This window comes from Alligator mississippiensis, chromosome 11, assembly GCF_030867095.1.
Source record: "Alligator mississippiensis isolate rAllMis1 chromosome 11, rAllMis1, whole genome shotgun sequence".
In the NCBI taxonomy this organism is placed as follows: domain Eukaryota; kingdom Metazoa; phylum Chordata; order Crocodylia; family Alligatoridae; genus Alligator; species Alligator mississippiensis.
Window position 1 is genome coordinate 5316547 of NC_081834.1, and position 18149 is coordinate 5334695.

At 47.1% G+C, this 18149-nt stretch overlaps 1 protein-coding gene across 6 annotated transcripts in view; it reads left to right on the forward strand.

Moving 5' to 3' along the window:
* MEGF11 (multiple EGF like domains 11) overlaps window positions 1-18149 on the forward strand; it is a 392338-nt gene that overhangs the window by 253643 nt on the left and 120546 nt on the right. For all 6 annotated transcript variants that reach the window (XM_059714543.1, XM_059714542.1, XM_059714540.1 and 3 more), the window contains 3 exons: window positions 6095-6341; window positions 8093-8213; window positions 14675-14811. In XM_059714543.1, the coding sequence (XP_059570526.1) occupies window positions 6095-6341; window positions 8093-8213; window positions 14675-14811 (505 nt within the window). The remainder of the gene's footprint in view (window positions 1-6094; window positions 6342-8092; window positions 8214-14674; window positions 14812-18149) is intronic.

The window sequence follows — 18149 nt, forward strand, 5'->3', positions numbered from 1 at the left end:
TTTCTGCTTTGTGAATCTAGCTTCTTGCCCTCCTGGGCTTCTCCTGTTGAATTGTGCCAGACAAGGAACTGGTGATAAAGGGGGTAGAGGACAGTTAGATACGAAGATGCAGTGTTGGCTGATTTTTGCTCTTGGACATCATGTAGGACTTGAAAAGGTAGTTGATTAATTCTTCACGCCTGATGTGCTGGCGTCTTTTTTGTTCCTGTTTCTCAGTGCCTTGAGCCAAGTATTCCCAGCCCAATGCACTCGAGAAATGTGCAGTTGTGCTCCAAAGCTGAGGTAGAAAATAGATGGAGCACTAAATTCCTTCCTAAATTATACTCGGGCAGTCCCATTAACTTTAGCGGTGTGACAGATGAACAGTTATATTAAGTACGAGAAGTGACCCTGGTTTCAAAATATCTACTAAATCACACATGGTTAAACCTTCTTTACAAGCGGCTTCTCCTCTCAGGTTCAAGCAGTTTAATCTAACTTGTTATCTCTTTTCCTAACCAAACTAGTGTTTTATTTTCAAACTGCATGTAGAAACAGCCCCAGAGGCAGATCTTGGGCTCAATTCTGCTCTCAGTCGTCTGGATGTCAGCGAAGAGTAATTCCCATGAAGTCTACACGTGCCCCCGACTGTGCGTTTGGTATTGCACAGTCCCAATGGCACATGGTTATTTTTAAATACTACAGTGCCATAGTGATGAGGTACAGTGTTGTAGTGTTGGCATCACGGTTTGTGCCTGCTGGCACTACGTTGCTGTAGCATGTCATGTAGACACACCCGGAGTAACTCCAGATTGGCAGCAGTGTAACCCTTGGCTGAATTTGGCCCTGGGCTCTTCAATTTGCCTTTGAACGCTTGTCTATACAATCCCATTAACTGTAGCAATGTAGTGTGGTCACTGCCCTGTACAAAGAGACACGGCCAAGGTTACGGTAGTGAGGGCAAATAAACATGGCGCTTGAGGCAGGGGTTGTGGTGCTGCTGAGGGATAGGTTGCTGCTTTCATGTTAAGAGTATGTCTGCAGGGTGATGATGATGGATCGTAAGAACGCTCTGGACTTCCTCTCACTGGAGTAAGTTATTTGATGGATGGCAGAGCTGGGAAATCATTATATTCACTTGTTACATTTTTAGATCTGTATGTTTGCATCCTCTTTGTCCAACATGTGCCGCTACAATTGTCATCAGCAGGCCCTCAATTTGAAGATGATCTCTACCATGGCTCATTGATGGGTCTTGTGGCTGCTTAAGAGTCCCATTCTTGAGCCACAAACCTGACCACAGAAGTTGCCGGTTGTCCCGCATGGGAGGGTAGGCTGTAGACCATCATTTCTCTCCCTTTCCTTCCTCTGCACTATCTTCTCTGCTTTGAGGGTGAGACATTTTACCTCAAAAGGGCAGCCAGTTGGTTGAGTTTGTAGTGCCATTGGAGTTGGTTAGCAGCCAGCTCCTCCCTTGACATCAGCTTCCATTTTCTTGAGGTCTGCCTTCAGTGTGTCCTTGTAGCATTTTCTCTGGCCACCATGAGGTCTCGGGCCATTACTAAGCTGGGAGCAGAGCACTTGTTTTGGAAGTCGAGAGTCAGGCGTCCGCACGGTGTCTGGCCCAGAGAATTTGGTGCTTGAGGATTGCTGACTCAATGCTTGATAACAGCGGCTTCAGCAAGGAAGCTGCCATGTGTATGGCGACCTTCCCATTTGATGTGGAGGATTTTCTGGAGGATGCTGCACTGAATTTGGGTGGATCTATTGACCCTGGACACAGTCGCTCACCAGTTGTTCCTGGAAGAGAATATACCCAAGTTTGGGAGTGGATGGGTTTCTCAAACATCTCTCTATGCTGTGCTGTGAAACTAAACTGGCAGTGAGAGCAGACAGGGTAACAATGATGCGCGCCACGGCAGCTCTCCGTACATAGTGCACATCACAATTATCAGCCTCTTAACAAGGTAATGAAGTTTTTGAGAGGGAAGTATCCTGCACTGTACTGAGCCATGTTTTCCTAAAGACATGAATCACTCCCCCATTGTGCTATCATATGCAGACAACTGTGATTATACTTATGCACCCAGCATCATCCTTTACAAAGCTATATTCATTTTTATGGGTGGCAATTAATCTATGGTGATATTTTTGAAGGAGAGTAAGTGAGTGCATTTGGTAGGGGATGTTAGTATGTGACCTGAAATATGGCAGCTTCTATTAATGCAGTATTTCCCAAGAGAGCGCTAGCCTTCCAGGCTCATCCTTCACGGTATTGACACACACGCGTGCAGTCTGAAGGAAGCATTTGTACCTCCCCGACACTACTGCTCTTGGGTTGCCTCTCATTGATGCTGCGGTTAAGGTCCCTGCATTGTCTTGAAGCTTTTAATGGCATGTGCATTTACAGTCCAGCTCTTGCATAAGCTTTGATCAGCTTTCTTATTCACACATTGTTGCTGTTGTTATTTATCTCTATTTCAATAGCACATAGAGGTGGCAGCCAAGGCTAAGGCTGGGTTGTGCGAGGTTCACACAATACTTTACAGATACAGTTTACAATGGCCAAACAGCTCACAGCACAGAGGTGTAATCCTGTAAAGTGCAGAGTATCCTGGATTCCTAAGACCCTGCTATCACAGGGAGATGACTTTGGGGTTTCTACTGGGGCATTTATTGGGCTTTTATAGCCTAAATTCCATGTAGAAAGGTCCTTCTTTGTTTTTGTTTTTTTTACTTAAGCCGTCATTTGCCCCTCTTGTTTTATTCTCAGCCTTGAATGGCAGGTCCTCCTGCAACCAATGATGCACCTGAGCAATCAGACACACAAGTAGTCCAGCTGAGCTGGATGGAGCTCCTCACGTGTTTGCAGTGATCTGGGCTTCAGGTTACAAATTCTCTGCAGGCTTGGACTCTGTCTGTCTCTGTCTGTGGACCGGTCAGCTCAACAGGAGGCCAAGAGTATAAATATGACATGTCATGAGGTTAGAGGCAGCTGCCAGTGGGACAGATGGAAGTTGAGAACGGCTGGCTTTGAATCAGATACGTGGATGCCACAGGAAGCTGAGTCTGGTTTACAACAATCCTTCTAGTGGCTCCATTGTATGACATGGCAGGTCTGCCTCTCGGTAAGGAGCAAACAACAGCAGCAGAGTCACTTTTGAGGTACCAGGATTTTGTTGTTGAACTGCCCAGATATTAAACTTGCAAGGACACGATCCCTCTATCACCAGTTTCAAACCAGTTCATCTGCAGGAGGCCTTCCGCCAACTTCCACTGAAACCAGTCAGTAGTCAATGAACTGATGCTGAGTGAAATGACCCTGCTGCTTGGGTGAGAGATAGGGATTGAACTGGAAACCAGTGGATGTAAAAGCTTGAGCCTTTACTATATGACATGAAGGAGTAGGCTAGCAAACCCAGAGACAGCAGCAAACTCAGATATAGAGGTGAGACTCAGCCACTGGAGAGTGACAGAGAACCACATAGTTAGCCTGGGATAATCCTTGGCAGGTTTTATCACCATTTCTGAAACTCTGGTTAAAACCGGCTGGTAGTTTTATAATGCAGAAAAGGTTCCCTCAACCTCCAAAACAGTTGGATCAGGCTCTTACAGCTCTGTAAATAAAAAACAGTCCAGGCCGGTCTCTCTCCCCTTCGGTGTTTTCCATGAAGAGTCAGCTGCTTTTTAATTCCTATTTTTATGCCATCTCCTCAATAAGTTCCAATGAAATTCACATTCTCCATATCTATCTCGTGTGCCAAGCTGTTTTATTTCATAGATAATTAAAGCATTTTGGCCGGCTACCCCAAGCTAGACGTACGGAGTGATGCAATGTGTGATCATTGATGCATTGTGTTTAAAAGCCTTTGGAGAATGTATCTAGCTGCCAGCTGGTTTCCTGGCCACTACAGGCTTTCTTTATTATCACAGTTTTTAAAAAAATATATATTGCACCTTCTTAGAGAAATAGCTAACCCTCCCCTGTGCACCTTGGTGAGCAAAGCATGGAGTGTGATCAGAGGAAGCAGAAAGGAAGGAAGAAAGAAAGGCATGATAAATATATGGATAATTAAAGTTTGATGTGTACATAAAGCTTAAATAATACTACAATGGTATTTAGAGGACCGATTTGGACTAGACACTGTATAAACACAGCAATAGGCACGACAGCTAGTTTTCCAGTCCTGCAAAGGTTTCCAGAATGTTTCCCTCTCCTCCTCATTTCCCTTTCCACCTCGAAACATAAGAAAGAGTATGAGAGAATTGCCAAAATATAAGAAAGGAATATGAGGTCGCTCCCTAGCTAATGGCAGTGACACCTACCTGGGCTGTGGGACACCCTGCTCTAGTAAATGTTGAATTATATTCAAATATTGAATTATATATATGAAGTGGAAAGAGGTCTGATTCCAGGAGGAGTGGCTCCTGCAGAGCCCTGTGGTCCAGGCATTCATCAGAAGACTGATGGTCGAGCCTCAGAATGAGGCAGAACAGGGCCCAGACCCTGGCTCTGCTGTTCCAGGGGCGGTCTCTCCCCCCTGGGCTATTTGCCCTTCTGGAGCAGATTGGGTCTCCTCTTCCACCCCCACCCTGCACGTGTATGTGTGTGCTTGTCTGTGTGCATGCACTGTCGGAGGAGCTGTCTTTGTCAAAACTGGTCCATATGTACCAGTCTCAATTTTAGTTTCAATGAATTGGCATTTTATGGCAAGAAGCCATCCCAGGGAGATTCCCGATCTGTGGTAACAGACAGGCTCTCTGCCCTTGTGCAGCAGTGCCTGGAAGGTTTTCTGAAACCATGTATGAAATAGAAACATAGCCACATTGCACACAGGTTCTTTGTAATAACTGATGACACATAAATGGAGCTTTAGTTTTCTGGGTGCTCAGCTATGAATCTCTCCCCCTGTAGTGCATAGGGCTCTGGTTACCCAGCCCGGTGCATGCCTGGGATAGACAGCAGCAGCCCCTTTTGAAGTCAGTGGAGTTGTGTCTTCTCTCAGGTTGATTTTGACCTGCTGTGCTTCTGCTCAAAAAGTGCATTTTTTAAGATCATTAATGCTGGCTGAATACTTGCCTTCCTCTGCTCCCTTTGCTGGAGTTCCTCACATCAAGCAGTTAATATCCCACTTTCCTGGAAGCAAAAAGAGAAAAAGTAGGAGAAGCCACATAGCTGCGTGGAAAAGGCACGGAGGGCCTAAGGCTGTTTCGAGAAGGGCTTCCAGTGACTGGGCTTTACATGAGAAGTCATGAGCCTTCAGTACTTTGCACGTGTTGCTTGTGTGAGAGGAGTCATGAATGTCATTTGTGGTTTAGCATGTGCGAATGGCTTGCAGTCTGTTATAACAGCTATACAGCCAGGACCACACCAACAAGCCCTGCTAGTGAAGACAGCACAAAAATGCTGGCTGGGGCAGCTTCAACCAGTTCCCCAAACAGAATAGCCAGCTTAGGGTAGTCTCTCTCCTCGGGCATCTGCCGGCAGAGCTATGCCAGTCAGAGGGTGATTTCTTCCGCCTCGCCACCTAGCATCGCTTTGCTGGCAGAACATGGAAGTGCAGATCATGTTGCAGAGCTAAACTTGTTCTTAGAAATCCAAGAAACTGGAGGCAGAAAAATGGTTAGATCCATCTGCTCCTCCCTTGGCGAAGGCAGGAGAGTTTCCTGCAGCCCCAGCCCCAGGACAGTCCATGTCAAACCAAATCCGGTGTCTTAATGACTTTAAATAAGTAGTAGGGGTGGGATCCTGGCTCCACTGAAGCTGATGCCAGTTTGCCAGTTACTTCCGTGGAGTCAGGATTTCACCTTCCACTGCATGTTTGCTCCTTCCAGCTTTCTCAGGCTCACCAGGAGACAGGATATTAAAAGATGGGGGACCTGATCCAATAAAGCACTTAAGCACATGCTTAACTTAAAGCATGTGACTTGTGTTATGGTCATATGCTGAAGTATGTTGTTGGAGCAGGGTCATAACTAGAAGGACGTTTGAGAAAGGTCCTGCTCTTCACCAAGCCTTTTTCCTTTGCTTACCAGCCAGAGTGCGAGAGGTTGGAACGAGACTATATAAATGCACTTACCTAATCATCTCAGTAAATGAATGCATCTTTTACAGGTTGTGATAGCGATCACTGGGGACCCCATTGCAGCAACCGCTGTCAGTGTCAGAACGAGGCTCTCTGCAATCCCATAACTGGCGCCTGTGTCTGTGCAGATGGGTACAAAGGATGGCGCTGCGAAGAGCTCTGTGACTCTGGGACTTATGGAAAGGGCTGCCAGCTTAAATGCCAATGTCAAAACGGAGCTACCTGTGACCATAAAACAGGAGAATGTCATTGTGCTCCCGGATACACAGGGGTATTGTAAGTTCAATGACAGGCATATTTTACTTTGCATCACTTAATGGCCTGGTTTTGACTTTTTAGTACAATGGGTATTTGATAAAATGTACACATTTGATTTATTCGCCTTTTTCCCCTCTCTTTCTAGAATTCAGGTAACAGGATTTAAGGGAGAGTGAGCAAGGGAGTGGTGCTTTTCACTGCTAATTGCTGCTGTCGAGTATGTCAAAATCAAATATTGGTCAAAAGAGGGATTAAAAATTCAGGAGACTTTCCAGCTAGTAAAACTGCTGTAGCTGTTCCTAATTTCAGTGTAAAGCAGGCACCAAAGCAGAGTTCTGTGCTTACAAGCAATTGGATGTACTTGTTAGTGACCCAAGGCAGTGCCAGACGTGACTCCCCTTCCTCATCTTATATGACTTTCCATCTAACTGAGGCAGCATTAAAGCTAACTAGATCAGCTTGCTGTCTGGGGGCGGGAATTGTTAGTGTGGCAAACAGGGATTTAGCTGTGTGACTCCCATTAACTTTAACGAGAATCATGTTGCTAAATCCCTGTATACCACGCTCAAAGTTTACCAGGAGGAGTCACAAAATCTGCATATTAATTTTAGAACAGCCGAGCAATAGCTTCTTGTTCAAAATTGCCCTCAGTGTAACATCAGTGCTCATTAGAGATCTTGCCATCATTTCAGAAGTAATTATGCTCTTCAAAATTATTTAAAGGAAATAAAAAATAATAATTTTGTAGAGGGAAGTCTATTTTGTTTTCTGAACCACTTTGGAAAGCTGTTACAAATGTCTGGCTTCTTTTGCAGTCTAGCCTTTGTTGGCCAGAGCAAAGGAAAGAACATGTATGCCAGAATAAGCATATAGAAAAAAATTGATAAATTAACCTGAAAAATTAGCTCTGTATCTTTCAATATCTTCTTATGCATCTAATTTCCTTGTGACCTTATGACTTCAATCTGGTAAGCCCTTAGCGCCGAGGGGTCTGTTTGTATCTCAGTAGTCTCGGTGACTTCGACACAGCTACTCAAAGTACTAAGTTTCTCCAGAGGCAGGCAATAACATGCTTTATTATGAGTATCTCTGTTTGGAGGCCTAATTTGTTATTTGCTTGCGAAGAACCTGTAATCTGTTAAAACTGACAGTACAAGGAAGAAGCAATCAGCATAAAGCCCATGAACCACTTAAGTTTTATGGAAGCCAGGGAGTCTTTGCATTGACTTGAGTGGCCAATGGATGAGATCTTAAGGGTCACTTAAATGGTGTGTGGCTTTTTGTCAGTCCTTTATCAAGGGATGAATTTCACCCCTGAATGCTGACATTTTGTAGCAGCATTGGACAAATGTGATACTTCAGCCATTCAGCATTTTAATTCTGCCAGTTTATTTTATGAGAAATGAATGAGATGGGTATATCTCATCATCAAGCTTCAGAGTCTTGAACTTGCCACACTACCTCTTTACTCACATGAGTAGTCCACTTGAAGCCACTGAGACTTGGTGCATGAATAAAGATTACACACTTGAGTTAGTCTTGCTGGCCTCATTCTGCAGAACACAAACACAGCATCCTGGAGAAGCTCAAATGTTGCAAATCTTGACTAATTGATTTTTACAGTTGATATTGCCCTTTGGAGCTCCTCAAGCCTTGGATGATTTGCTTGAGCACACCCAGGATGCCCTGTGTTGTGGACTCGCCTCATTTGCAGCTTCCTGTTTGCTTGAAAAATGCTCATTTGCTTTTGCTTCTTCCCTACAACACAGCTGTGAGGAGCGTTGCCCTCCTGGCAGCCATGGAGCTCAGTGTGAACTGCGCTGCCCGTGCCAGAACGGAGGGATCTGTCACCATATCACTGGAGAGTGCTCCTGCCCCGCTGGATGGATGGTATGTAACAAGTGCCCCGTCGCCACGCGTGTAGATCTAGGGGGTGGAGTTAGGTGGAAAGTATGTGCTGATATGCTGACCTGGCTGTGCTTATGTTGTCATACATGCCTGCTGTCTCTTGTCATACATAACTGTATGTATGTATGACACTTTGGGGCAGGGACACCATCTTTTTGTTATGTGCAGGCACATAACATAACCCATGATGGAGGCCCTTTGGTACCGTGACAATACAAGCAAAAAAATAACAGATGGCCAGCCTGCAGCATGTGTGCACTAGTGGCAGGGACAGCCTCTGTGTGTGGCATGTGGAAGATCAGGAAGGGGACAGTGGCAGATAAAGCAAGGAGCAGAGAGAGCAGCAGATCAGGCAGGGGACTGGAATCCACTTACCCTTTAGTGAGGGTGTGGGGTTAATTAGTGGCGTGCATACTAAAAAGTTGGCCCCCACTGAAATAAATGATGGGAAGAAACTGTGACTAGCCCCTAATGTGCCTGTGCATGGGAGGAGGATGCCCTTGGCCTCATGTAGCCTCCCAGCCTCCCAGCTCAGGCTGTGGAAGAGAGAGCAGGGGCTGCAGGCCCAGCACTACCACACCTGAGCAATGCAGAGAGGAGTGAGCAGAACCTCCAGTCTCCCACACCATCACAGCTGAACCAACATGAAGGGCGCTCTGCCAAGCACTATGGCTTCATGTCCCCCTCCTTGTCCCCACCCCCGCCTCCCAGATTCCCATGAGCAAAGGAGGGGAGCAGTAGGGAATCTGAGCTCTTTGAGTTATGGGCCATCCTTGGGTTGTCTCCTGTGTTCTGGCACTACACGTGGCCTTTACTCAGGGCAGAGAGCAAAAGCTCAGCTGAACACAGTCTGCATGCTGCATTGTTTCCATGGCTGGAAGGGAAGAGAGCAGGGGGAAGCAAAGGGAAAGCCAATGGCTCTAGCCAGCTATAGCGCAGAGAGAGTGTACACAGGGATCCAGAGGTCAGGTCAGTGCTCTAGTCCTGACTCAAGCATAATTCCCATTGATTTGAATAGGAGTTTTGCTTGCCTAAGGAGCTGGCTTAGAGAAAACCTAACCTTTACTCGTGGCAGGAAAGCAAGGCCAAACATTTAAAAAATCCCCAACTTTACAAGTGATGTGATAATTAACTCTCTGGGTTTGCCAAGTCTCCTGGCCCACACACCATTCAGCTTTGCAAAGTTTCCTGGTACTTTTCCAGTATTTAACAATTAGTTCCTTGACAATTCTGCTGGAATGCAATGGAAACAATGCCAGGCATTTTGCAAAATACCTAGAAGATCCTCAAGATCTTCACATGTGACAGCAGGTGCTGAGGCCTGATCACCTTTCAGATGTCCGGGAGCTGAGGGATGTTTGTGTAATACTGTCTCTGTAAGGTATGTTGTGTGTCCTAGTGCGCTTGGGGGAAAGCGGTCTTGTACGGCAGACGCTGTGTTTAGAGTGCTGCCATAGAGGAGGGCGATACAGTTCCGTCCTCTGAGACACAAATGAGCATCCTTGCCTCATTTTCCTAGATGCATCACAATACTCTGATTCCCTGCAGCCATAATACAGATCACTGTCCTCATTGGCAATAGTCACAAGCCTGTAGGGGGAAAAAAAACTTGTGTTTTGGTTGAAAGACAATAGCCCTAAATGTCCTCCCAGAGTCAGTGAAATAGAGTCAGGGGAAGGATGGATATAGCCCAGGAGGTTATGTCTCCTCCTCTCCCTACCACAGTGGTCGGCTGATAGACTGAGGGCAAATTTCCTTCTTGTGTAAAGCAGTTCACCTTCATTGATTTCAGTGGAGCTGTGCCAGCTTCTGCCATAGGGAAATTGGACCCAAAGAGGTAGGGAAGAGCCAGATGTTACCTAGAAGACAACTTGAGGTCCAGAACCACTTGCACGCTTTGCTTCTGTTTAGCTTCTCAAGGACATTTTGCTCAAGGAGCCAGTTCAGGGTAAAAGTTGCTTTCCAGATGATTCTGGGGGCAAGTTATAAGGTAGCACAGGGTAGGGACACAAGAGAACCAGCCTTTGACAAACTCTTCAGCCTGAGCTATTCTGTAGGGAAGACATCTCAGGGATCTCTCTGCTAGGCCTCTCATGGCCAAAGTGATTGGAGAGATAAATGATGGTGCAGGTGGAAACCAGTCAAAAAAAAAGGGCAAAGTGTTATTACAGGGAAATGTACCCTGATCTGGCAATCACTGAGTGGGCAAAATATGTTCTGTCCTAAGGGGTGGTGTAGCTAACAGAGAAAACAGGCAACACTGCTGTTTTTCTCAGGCTGGCAAGCAGTGCTGCCATATCACAGTTCCCCTGAAGGTTGATCAATAAATGGATAAGCATCAATCTGTCAGCCAGTGGGGGATTTTTAATTTATTTTTATGTCCTTAGTGCTCCCCTAATATCTGTATTCAACATGGTGGGGTTTTTGAGAGTCTGAATTGATTCCCCCTGGCTGCTGGTGGCAGACTTTTCTTTGTGGGGTTAAAATATTATTCAAGAAATAAGAGAAGGTAGGGAAGGATCAGATAGTTTTAGAAACCTTGAAAGGGGGAAGATGGACCCTAGAGGAGCAGGACACTGATGCTGCAGACCTGATACAGCCATTTTTACTACCCGGTTTGTGCCTGGCCACTTGCAGCTCAGAATTTTCCTCACAGTAGTTAGCAGCCTGGAGACACTATCGTGAAAACTCGATTGCTGGTAGCTCTGTCCCCTGAGAAAAACTGGGAGTGAAGAATTGATGTGTTTGAACCAAGCATAACTGAAAATTGAAGAGAGAGATCAAGTATTCTGGGAGAAGAAACTGAAATTATAAGTAGAAACACTCAACTTGTAAATGTTAAGATTTTAAGTTTAAAGGGTTTCTCCAGGGTTTTAATGAAAGGCTGGAAATTCAGTAGACAGAGAGAGAGGAAAAACTAATTTTTTTTCTTTATGGAGTTTTAACTCGTGGCGTTTGGGATGGTTTGTTCAGCCGGACGCCAGTGGGCTATAAATGAGCAGGAGAGATGGGAATGCTAGATTGTGTTCAGTTTATTTTATACTGTTGATCGTCTTCCTTTGACATCAGGAATTTTACTTGCAGATTATACAGCTTCAGACGCTGCGTATATGTACCATATATACTCAGCACATAGGAGAGAGAGAATTCTCCCTGGATTTACGCAGGTTATTGCTCCCGGACCAGTCACAGCTCTGTGCCTTTCATGGTCCCCCGGGATGCAGACATGGGAGTGATTAATGACAGCGTAGCTCCCTGAGGAGCTGTGGTACCTGGATGTGGGAGGGTAGGCAGCGAGTTGGCTGGGAGATGTTCCAGGGAGAGAGTGTCTGGCTTCCTCTTGGATCTGCCTCCCTCAAAGGCCGGTGTTTCTACCTCATGGGCTGCCCTCCACTCTACAGCAATCATCAGCGAGAAACATAAGGATTTACAGTAACTCAGTGCATCCTGCAGGTTATTCACCTTCCCGTGGGTTTTTTACTAGGGCAATATGTAGCCCATATCATAAAGCTAGTCAAGAACGCGTGGTTTCTAGTGCTTGTGTGTACTGGGCATTGCATGCTCTCATGTCTGTGGGTTTGGGCGTTGGGTCCCTCTTGGCACCATGTAGGTTTAGGTCCACAGGCAGGGCTCTTTGGATTGCCCCGCCACGTCAGAGAAGACCTGAAAATGGCACCCTGCAGGGCCTTCGAGACCACTCATGAATGCATTAGAAAGGTTAGATCACTGCAGAGCTAATGAAAGGAGATTTTTTGCTTTGAGTGTCTGAGTGTGCATCATCCGCAGTAATCCGCAGTGAGGAACTGAGCCCCACTTCCAGTCTCAGCCCTTCTGCCTAGTGGTGTAATGTTAGCTTTCATGCAGCATAGCAACATCCTAATTTATTTATTTTTCTTGTTCCCTTAAATGTCTGGGCTTTAGGAGGAAACTGGTTTTTTTTTTGGGGGGGGGGGGAGGGTTCGGGGTTCTAGCTGTCTTGCTGGTTTGTGTGGCTTTAAAAAAAAAATGAAATAATAAACAGCAAAGGGAAAAAAAAACCCAAAAACCTCTTTTCTCTACTGCAATGTGGTAATAATCCTAGGAAACAATGTCAAGAGCAGAAGCCAGAGAGTTTGGGGTCTTAAAAAAGGTGCTGATGGAATGAACTTTTCTGATTAGATGCATAAACAGCAGGAAACTTCGGTCTGACATTTGATCCTCCAGAGAGGGAAGGTTTGGATTCCCTGAGCACATATTAATGCAAAAAGTATGCCTAAAGATTCATTCGGCTCCAGGGGGATGCCTCTCAGTGCATTGCTTTCTCATCATTTGCTGATAGAAATCCTGTTCTTTTTGAGACATGGAGAGAAAATGCATTTATTATCAAGATAAATGGATACCTACCTTTCTAGATATATAGTGTTGCTTATTACTCACGTCAAGAGACACAAGTTTGTTACACTCGGATCTGAATGCTCTTGAATTGAGGCCAACCTGTCTCTTTTACAGCCAGGGAGCCACCTATCACCAGGTGAGGAGGGCTTGAGGTGTCTGTTTTATGATTACAGGGAAGAGCGGCCTCTCTGTAGCTCATGTTTGTTGAAACTGCAGAACTTCTGAAGCCGCTGAGAGGGGGACCCGGAGGAGTGAGGTTGGCCATTAATATTCTCATTTGTGAGGCACTGGTTTTCATCTTTGTGTAAGATGTATTTAATATGTGCGTTGTTCCAAGCTTAAAGCCCCTGGCACTTACCTGGAGAAATGAGACTTCATGGAGATAAAAACATTGAAGGAAAATCCCAGTGTTTCCCCCCCAGGTGTTGTGTATTTTGCACAGCAGAGCTAGTGAGGACAGTTGCGTCGGTCTCACATTGCTTTCCATTATCAGATCTTGCCTTCAGTTGCTTATAACTTTGCAAGCCTTTGCTGCCTTGGCTGGAACTATCCATGCTGGATCTCCACCTGGAACAGCACTTTGGGAAATGTCTGTGCTTTTGCCTATGTTACAGACTTCTTACAGAAGTGTTACGGAGAAGCTTAAGTGCCTCCATGCATTAGGGCAGGGCTTTGGTCAGGTGCAGCTGGAGGATTTGGGGGCTGGGACATGTGGTTAAGGGATCCAGAGGAGATCAGGGCTGGGGCCAAGGGTCAGAGAGTACTGGGGAGTGGGGACAGTAGCTGTGAGGAGGGTTGTGAGTCTTGTGGGGTGGTGCTTAAGGTGGTGTTTGAGGGCATCAGAGACCGGATCAGAGCTATGAAGGTGACAGGGATGGGGAGGAGTTGGGGGTGAGACCTGGAGCTGAAGGGGGGATATTGGGACTGGAGTGTGGAGGGCTCTGTAGGGTGCAAGGGGTGCCTAGGCCTCATGCTGGCCCTCTGCCCCCAGGGTATCTCACCTCTTGCATTCACTGAACTGTGGGTTTCTGTGTTGATTCAGGTAGGGAAACATTCTAATGTCAAAGTTTTAATGTTTGAATCTTCCAGGAAGAGCATGAGGGAGAGCAGCTTTGTGTTAAATGAACCCATCTGAGTTAATATTTCTAAGCAGAGGGGGCTTGGCAGCAGGCTCTCAGTGCTGCCTACTGCTCCACAGGCAGGTGCTGAGCGCTGCAGTGAAGTGATGGGTTCAGCAGTCAGTGACTGTAGATGTCGCTTCTAAGGGATTGTCCTCTGCAGGGGGAAAGGCTTGAGGCTGCACGTAAGGAGATGGGGCCTGGCCCTGCAGTGACGCGGATGAGCACCACTGAGGATGGCCATTCCAGCTCTACAGATCTGGGTGTACCTGTACAGAGCACCTCCTCGCACGCCCAGACAAGATGTGGTGGCAGCGCAGGCAGTGTTTCTGCCAGCACTCCACCACGCTGGAGAGCAATGCAAGCTGGATGCGGCAGGGGCGGCACAGTGGCCAGGGGCGGGAGAGAGGGACCTGATTCGGTGCAACGGGAGAATGAAGTGACACAAGCAGGATATGGGTGCCTGAATGGGAGGGCTCTCCTAGAGCCTCCCCCGCCTCCAGTGGGCTCCACACTCCTCTTGCCCAGCCAATAACCCATAACCCTTGTCCTGGGATGTCGCCCATAGCAGTTTCCCCTGGCTCATTCCAGTAACCCCAATAGGCTCCACATCCCCCTCACATGCCGTTATCACCTCCTCAGGCTGCCCCACACCTCCTGCCTCCACTTACAAAGGTTTCGAGTTGAGTTCCTGTCCCCCACGCACCTACTGCCATTGCTTGAGGAAGCCCTGCGAAGGTCATCAGCACGAGTCATCACCAGGGAGGGAAATCATGGCTGATGAAGTAGAAGGTGGGAGTTAGCCCCGCCGGCAGGGATTTGTCCACAGCAAGGAACTCTGCCAGCACGCTTAGATGGCGTCTTGACACAACAGACAGGTGTACGTGGTGCATGGTGGAGTTCACCGCATTGCAACTGTTCACTGATGTGGCTCTTTGTATTCCTCCCCAGGGTTTTGTATGTGCCCAGCCATGCCCTTCTGGGACCTTTGGAATTAATTGCAGCCAGGACTGCCCGTGCCATAATGGGGGACTGTGCGATCACGTGACAGGGAGATGCCTGTGTACAGCTGGATATATGGGAGACAGGTAAAAAAGAATCCCCAGACCAATTACTCTTCGGTATTATGCATAGACTTACCTCTTTTATGCTCCTTCTAAGACAATCTTGCTCTCTGAAACACAGTGTGTTATATTTCTATTGCTACAATTAGATGCATCCTTCCAGAGCAGTTCAGGCATTATAAATGTGACAATGTTATTACTTTTTATTGGCAATGTTCTCCATTTACAGTTTATTTTCTTTTTTTTTAATGCAACTTTTAAAATTTAATGGATTAAATTTAATTTAGATATTTACAGCGATAAATTTAATAGAGAGCATTACATGTTTACAAGATATGTAAATGAACCATATTTGTACAAATTAATATCCTCAAGAGTAAGCAATGCAGTAGTTTAATATGTTTCTCCTGGCCTGTCTGTGTTGCCGCAGTACCGATGTTTCTTAGACACCGGCAAAAGGTAATAAATCCTCAAAATCATAAACTAGAGGCTCACCCTTAAACTGATCAAATATTGTTTTACAAGGCAGTCTTGGATTTAGCAAAGTGTCTATACAGCAAAGTAAATGTGGGCTGTGAAATGTGCTAGTGAACCTGTGCAGATTAATTTAGCTAGCAGGGGTGATGCCAGCAGTGAAGATATTGTGGCCCGAGCTTAAGCAAATGTTAATAAGCAGAGTGTATACCACAGTCTCTGGAGACTTTGTCCTCTAGTTTCCTAAGATGCCATGTCCTCAACCCTGTTTTTACTTATGCTAGCACAGATACCAGGCCCCTGTTGCACCAATTCCCAGATGTCTTTCCCTTCTCTGCGTAACTGTCAGCCTTATAGAAACCATGAATGAACCAGCCCAGTTCAGGAGGTTTCCTTCTGCTCTGTTGCAACCATCACTGAAATCAGACAGTTTCCTTGTAATTAGGTACAGGCAGAAGTGCCATTTCTCGCCCGATCTGACCCCTGAAAGCATTGTACAGCCGTAACCAAACACAATTTTAAAGCAGAATGCTTTAAAAGGGCCCAATCCTGTGACAATCTGAACCCTCGTTGCAAAAGGGTTTAAATGAAGACGCTCCGAAATGGAGCACCTTCAGTAACTTGTGTCTGCACATGCTGGGAGCAGGGCTGGGCTGATGCAGCTCAGCCCTGCTCCCAGCATTGTCTTCAGAGTGGGAGCAGGGGAAAGGAACGGAGGAAGTTCAGTCTGAGTTTTTTTCAGCTGATGCTGAAGGGTAGGGTGGGTGTATTGGATCCCCCCTGAGGTTGCGGGGGGGGGGGGGGGGGGGGCGGGCGCTTCAGTCCACCTACCCCACCCTCCAACACCAGCCAGGCAACATCCAGAACGAGCTTCCTCTTTCCCCCATCCCGTTCTGAAAACAGCGCTGGGGCTGGGAGGGTAGAGGAGCATTGCTAGGGGAGAGTGGCTACAGGGTTGCAGCCACTCTAAACAGCAGCTGGATCCCCAGGACCCAACAGTGAACATCTGTTGGGTCTGGGATATCATTGCAACTCATGGTGCTTCCTGCGAAGTGCCATGAGTTACAATAGGGAGCTGCTCTTCTGTTGGCACCTTAACTGGCAGCAGTATTTTTCCCAGAATGATTTGAGATCCAGTCAAGGAGAAGATGGAACGTAGAACTAGAAATCCAGCGCGCTACAGTCATCGCAAACCAGCAACAGAGGTCTGTCCAAGGGGTTCCACAAAAACATCCGCTCCAGCCTCTCCAACACATCACAGCCACAAGGCACCCAATAACTGCCCACGGCTGACTGAGGGTGCCACAGGAAGAGAGCGGGAGAGACTAGGGCACTGTGGGCCCCTGGAACGGCTGGTACTTGTTCAGTGACTCAGCTCTGATGATCCTAGGAAGTGAATGTACCCCAGGCTGCAGAGGAGGACAGCTCTGCTTCCACCCCTACCCCTGCTGTTCTTGCCAGGATGACTTGGAGGAGTTATTGCGAAGGGTTCAATTTTGAAGAGAAACTTGTGTCATTATAGCTGCCTCATGGACAGGGCAGACAGTTGGGATCCCTGAGGCACAACTCAGTGCCGCTTTGGTGCTGGAAACCCTCTAAACCATCACATATGGCAGTTTTCACCTTGTTTCCTGTCTGGAGATGGCTGTCAAAGCACCAAAGGGTGGCTTCAGCTCAACACCCAGTTGTGGAGACTGGGCTGAAATTGCAGGCTGTTTGCATTCCTGGCCATGGCCAAGGGCTGGCCTCTTGCTCCCATGAAACCTCTGGCTCTCGGTCCACTGGTTTATTTGTTGCAGGCTGAGATCGCTTTGTAGCTGTGGGAGAACCCACTGGGTTAGAGCTGCTGCTAGCTCCCAGCCAGCAGCCTACAGCCAGACCAGTTCTTTTGCTCTGCTGCCAAAGCAGCCGTGAGGGGTGACATGCAGCAGAGGACCTGGCTCACCTACAGGAGTCTGGCAGGAAGGAGAAGAAAGAAAGGAACCTGCCCCCTCTCGCCCTGCAGCTCACGCACTAGTGACAGCAGGAAGAGAAACAGTCCTGGGGGACTGGGGAGAGGACAGGGCAAGTGAAGGGCACTGGAGTGAGGGATCCAGCCTCCCTTGTTCTTAGCCCCAGAGGCAACAACCCCTTGAGCTGCCTCGGAGAGGGGGAAGCCCCTGGGAAGGGAGATGGCAGGAGGAGACATGCCCACAGGGAGCTCTGTAGAGGAGTGAGCACTGCAGCACATGGTGGGGAGAATGGCAAAGTACACAGGCCTCATAGGGTAGAGATAAAACGGATGTGGTCCCTCAAAGGGTGAGAATTTACAGAGGAGAAAGAGACAGAAAGAAAAAGAGGGGATGACTGGGAGAGGCAATGGAAAGAAGGGGGATATGTAGGGGGATGTATGTGGGACCCAATCCAAGCCAAACCATGAGAAGCGAGTAGGCTCCATTGGTACTACTCACCTAGTGATGGACTTTGATGGGCTGGGGCTGTGAGGAGCAAAGGAGGCATGAGGGATAGGGAATGGGATCAAGATGGGATGAGGGGTTCCCAAAGGGCCACACAGACTAGGAAAAACATGAGATCAAAAGGGAATTGAGCTGTGGTAAAGGCCGATTTGCACCGAGCCCCATCTCGTCTTCTCTGACCACTGGTCTCAACCTGGAGACCTACCTTCTCTTAGTGGAAATGGTCCTAGCTGTTTAAATGGACACCAGAGAGTTTATGAGGAGCCTAGAGAATCGACTTACCAGCTTTAAAGGACAAAGGTGAAATATGGGCCCCATTAAGCCAGTGTGACTTTTGCCATTAACTTCAACAGGGTGGGGGAGGGGTGCAGCAGGATATCAACTGTAACGATTTGTTCTTAGGACGAGTACATTTCTTTACCTATTGTTAAC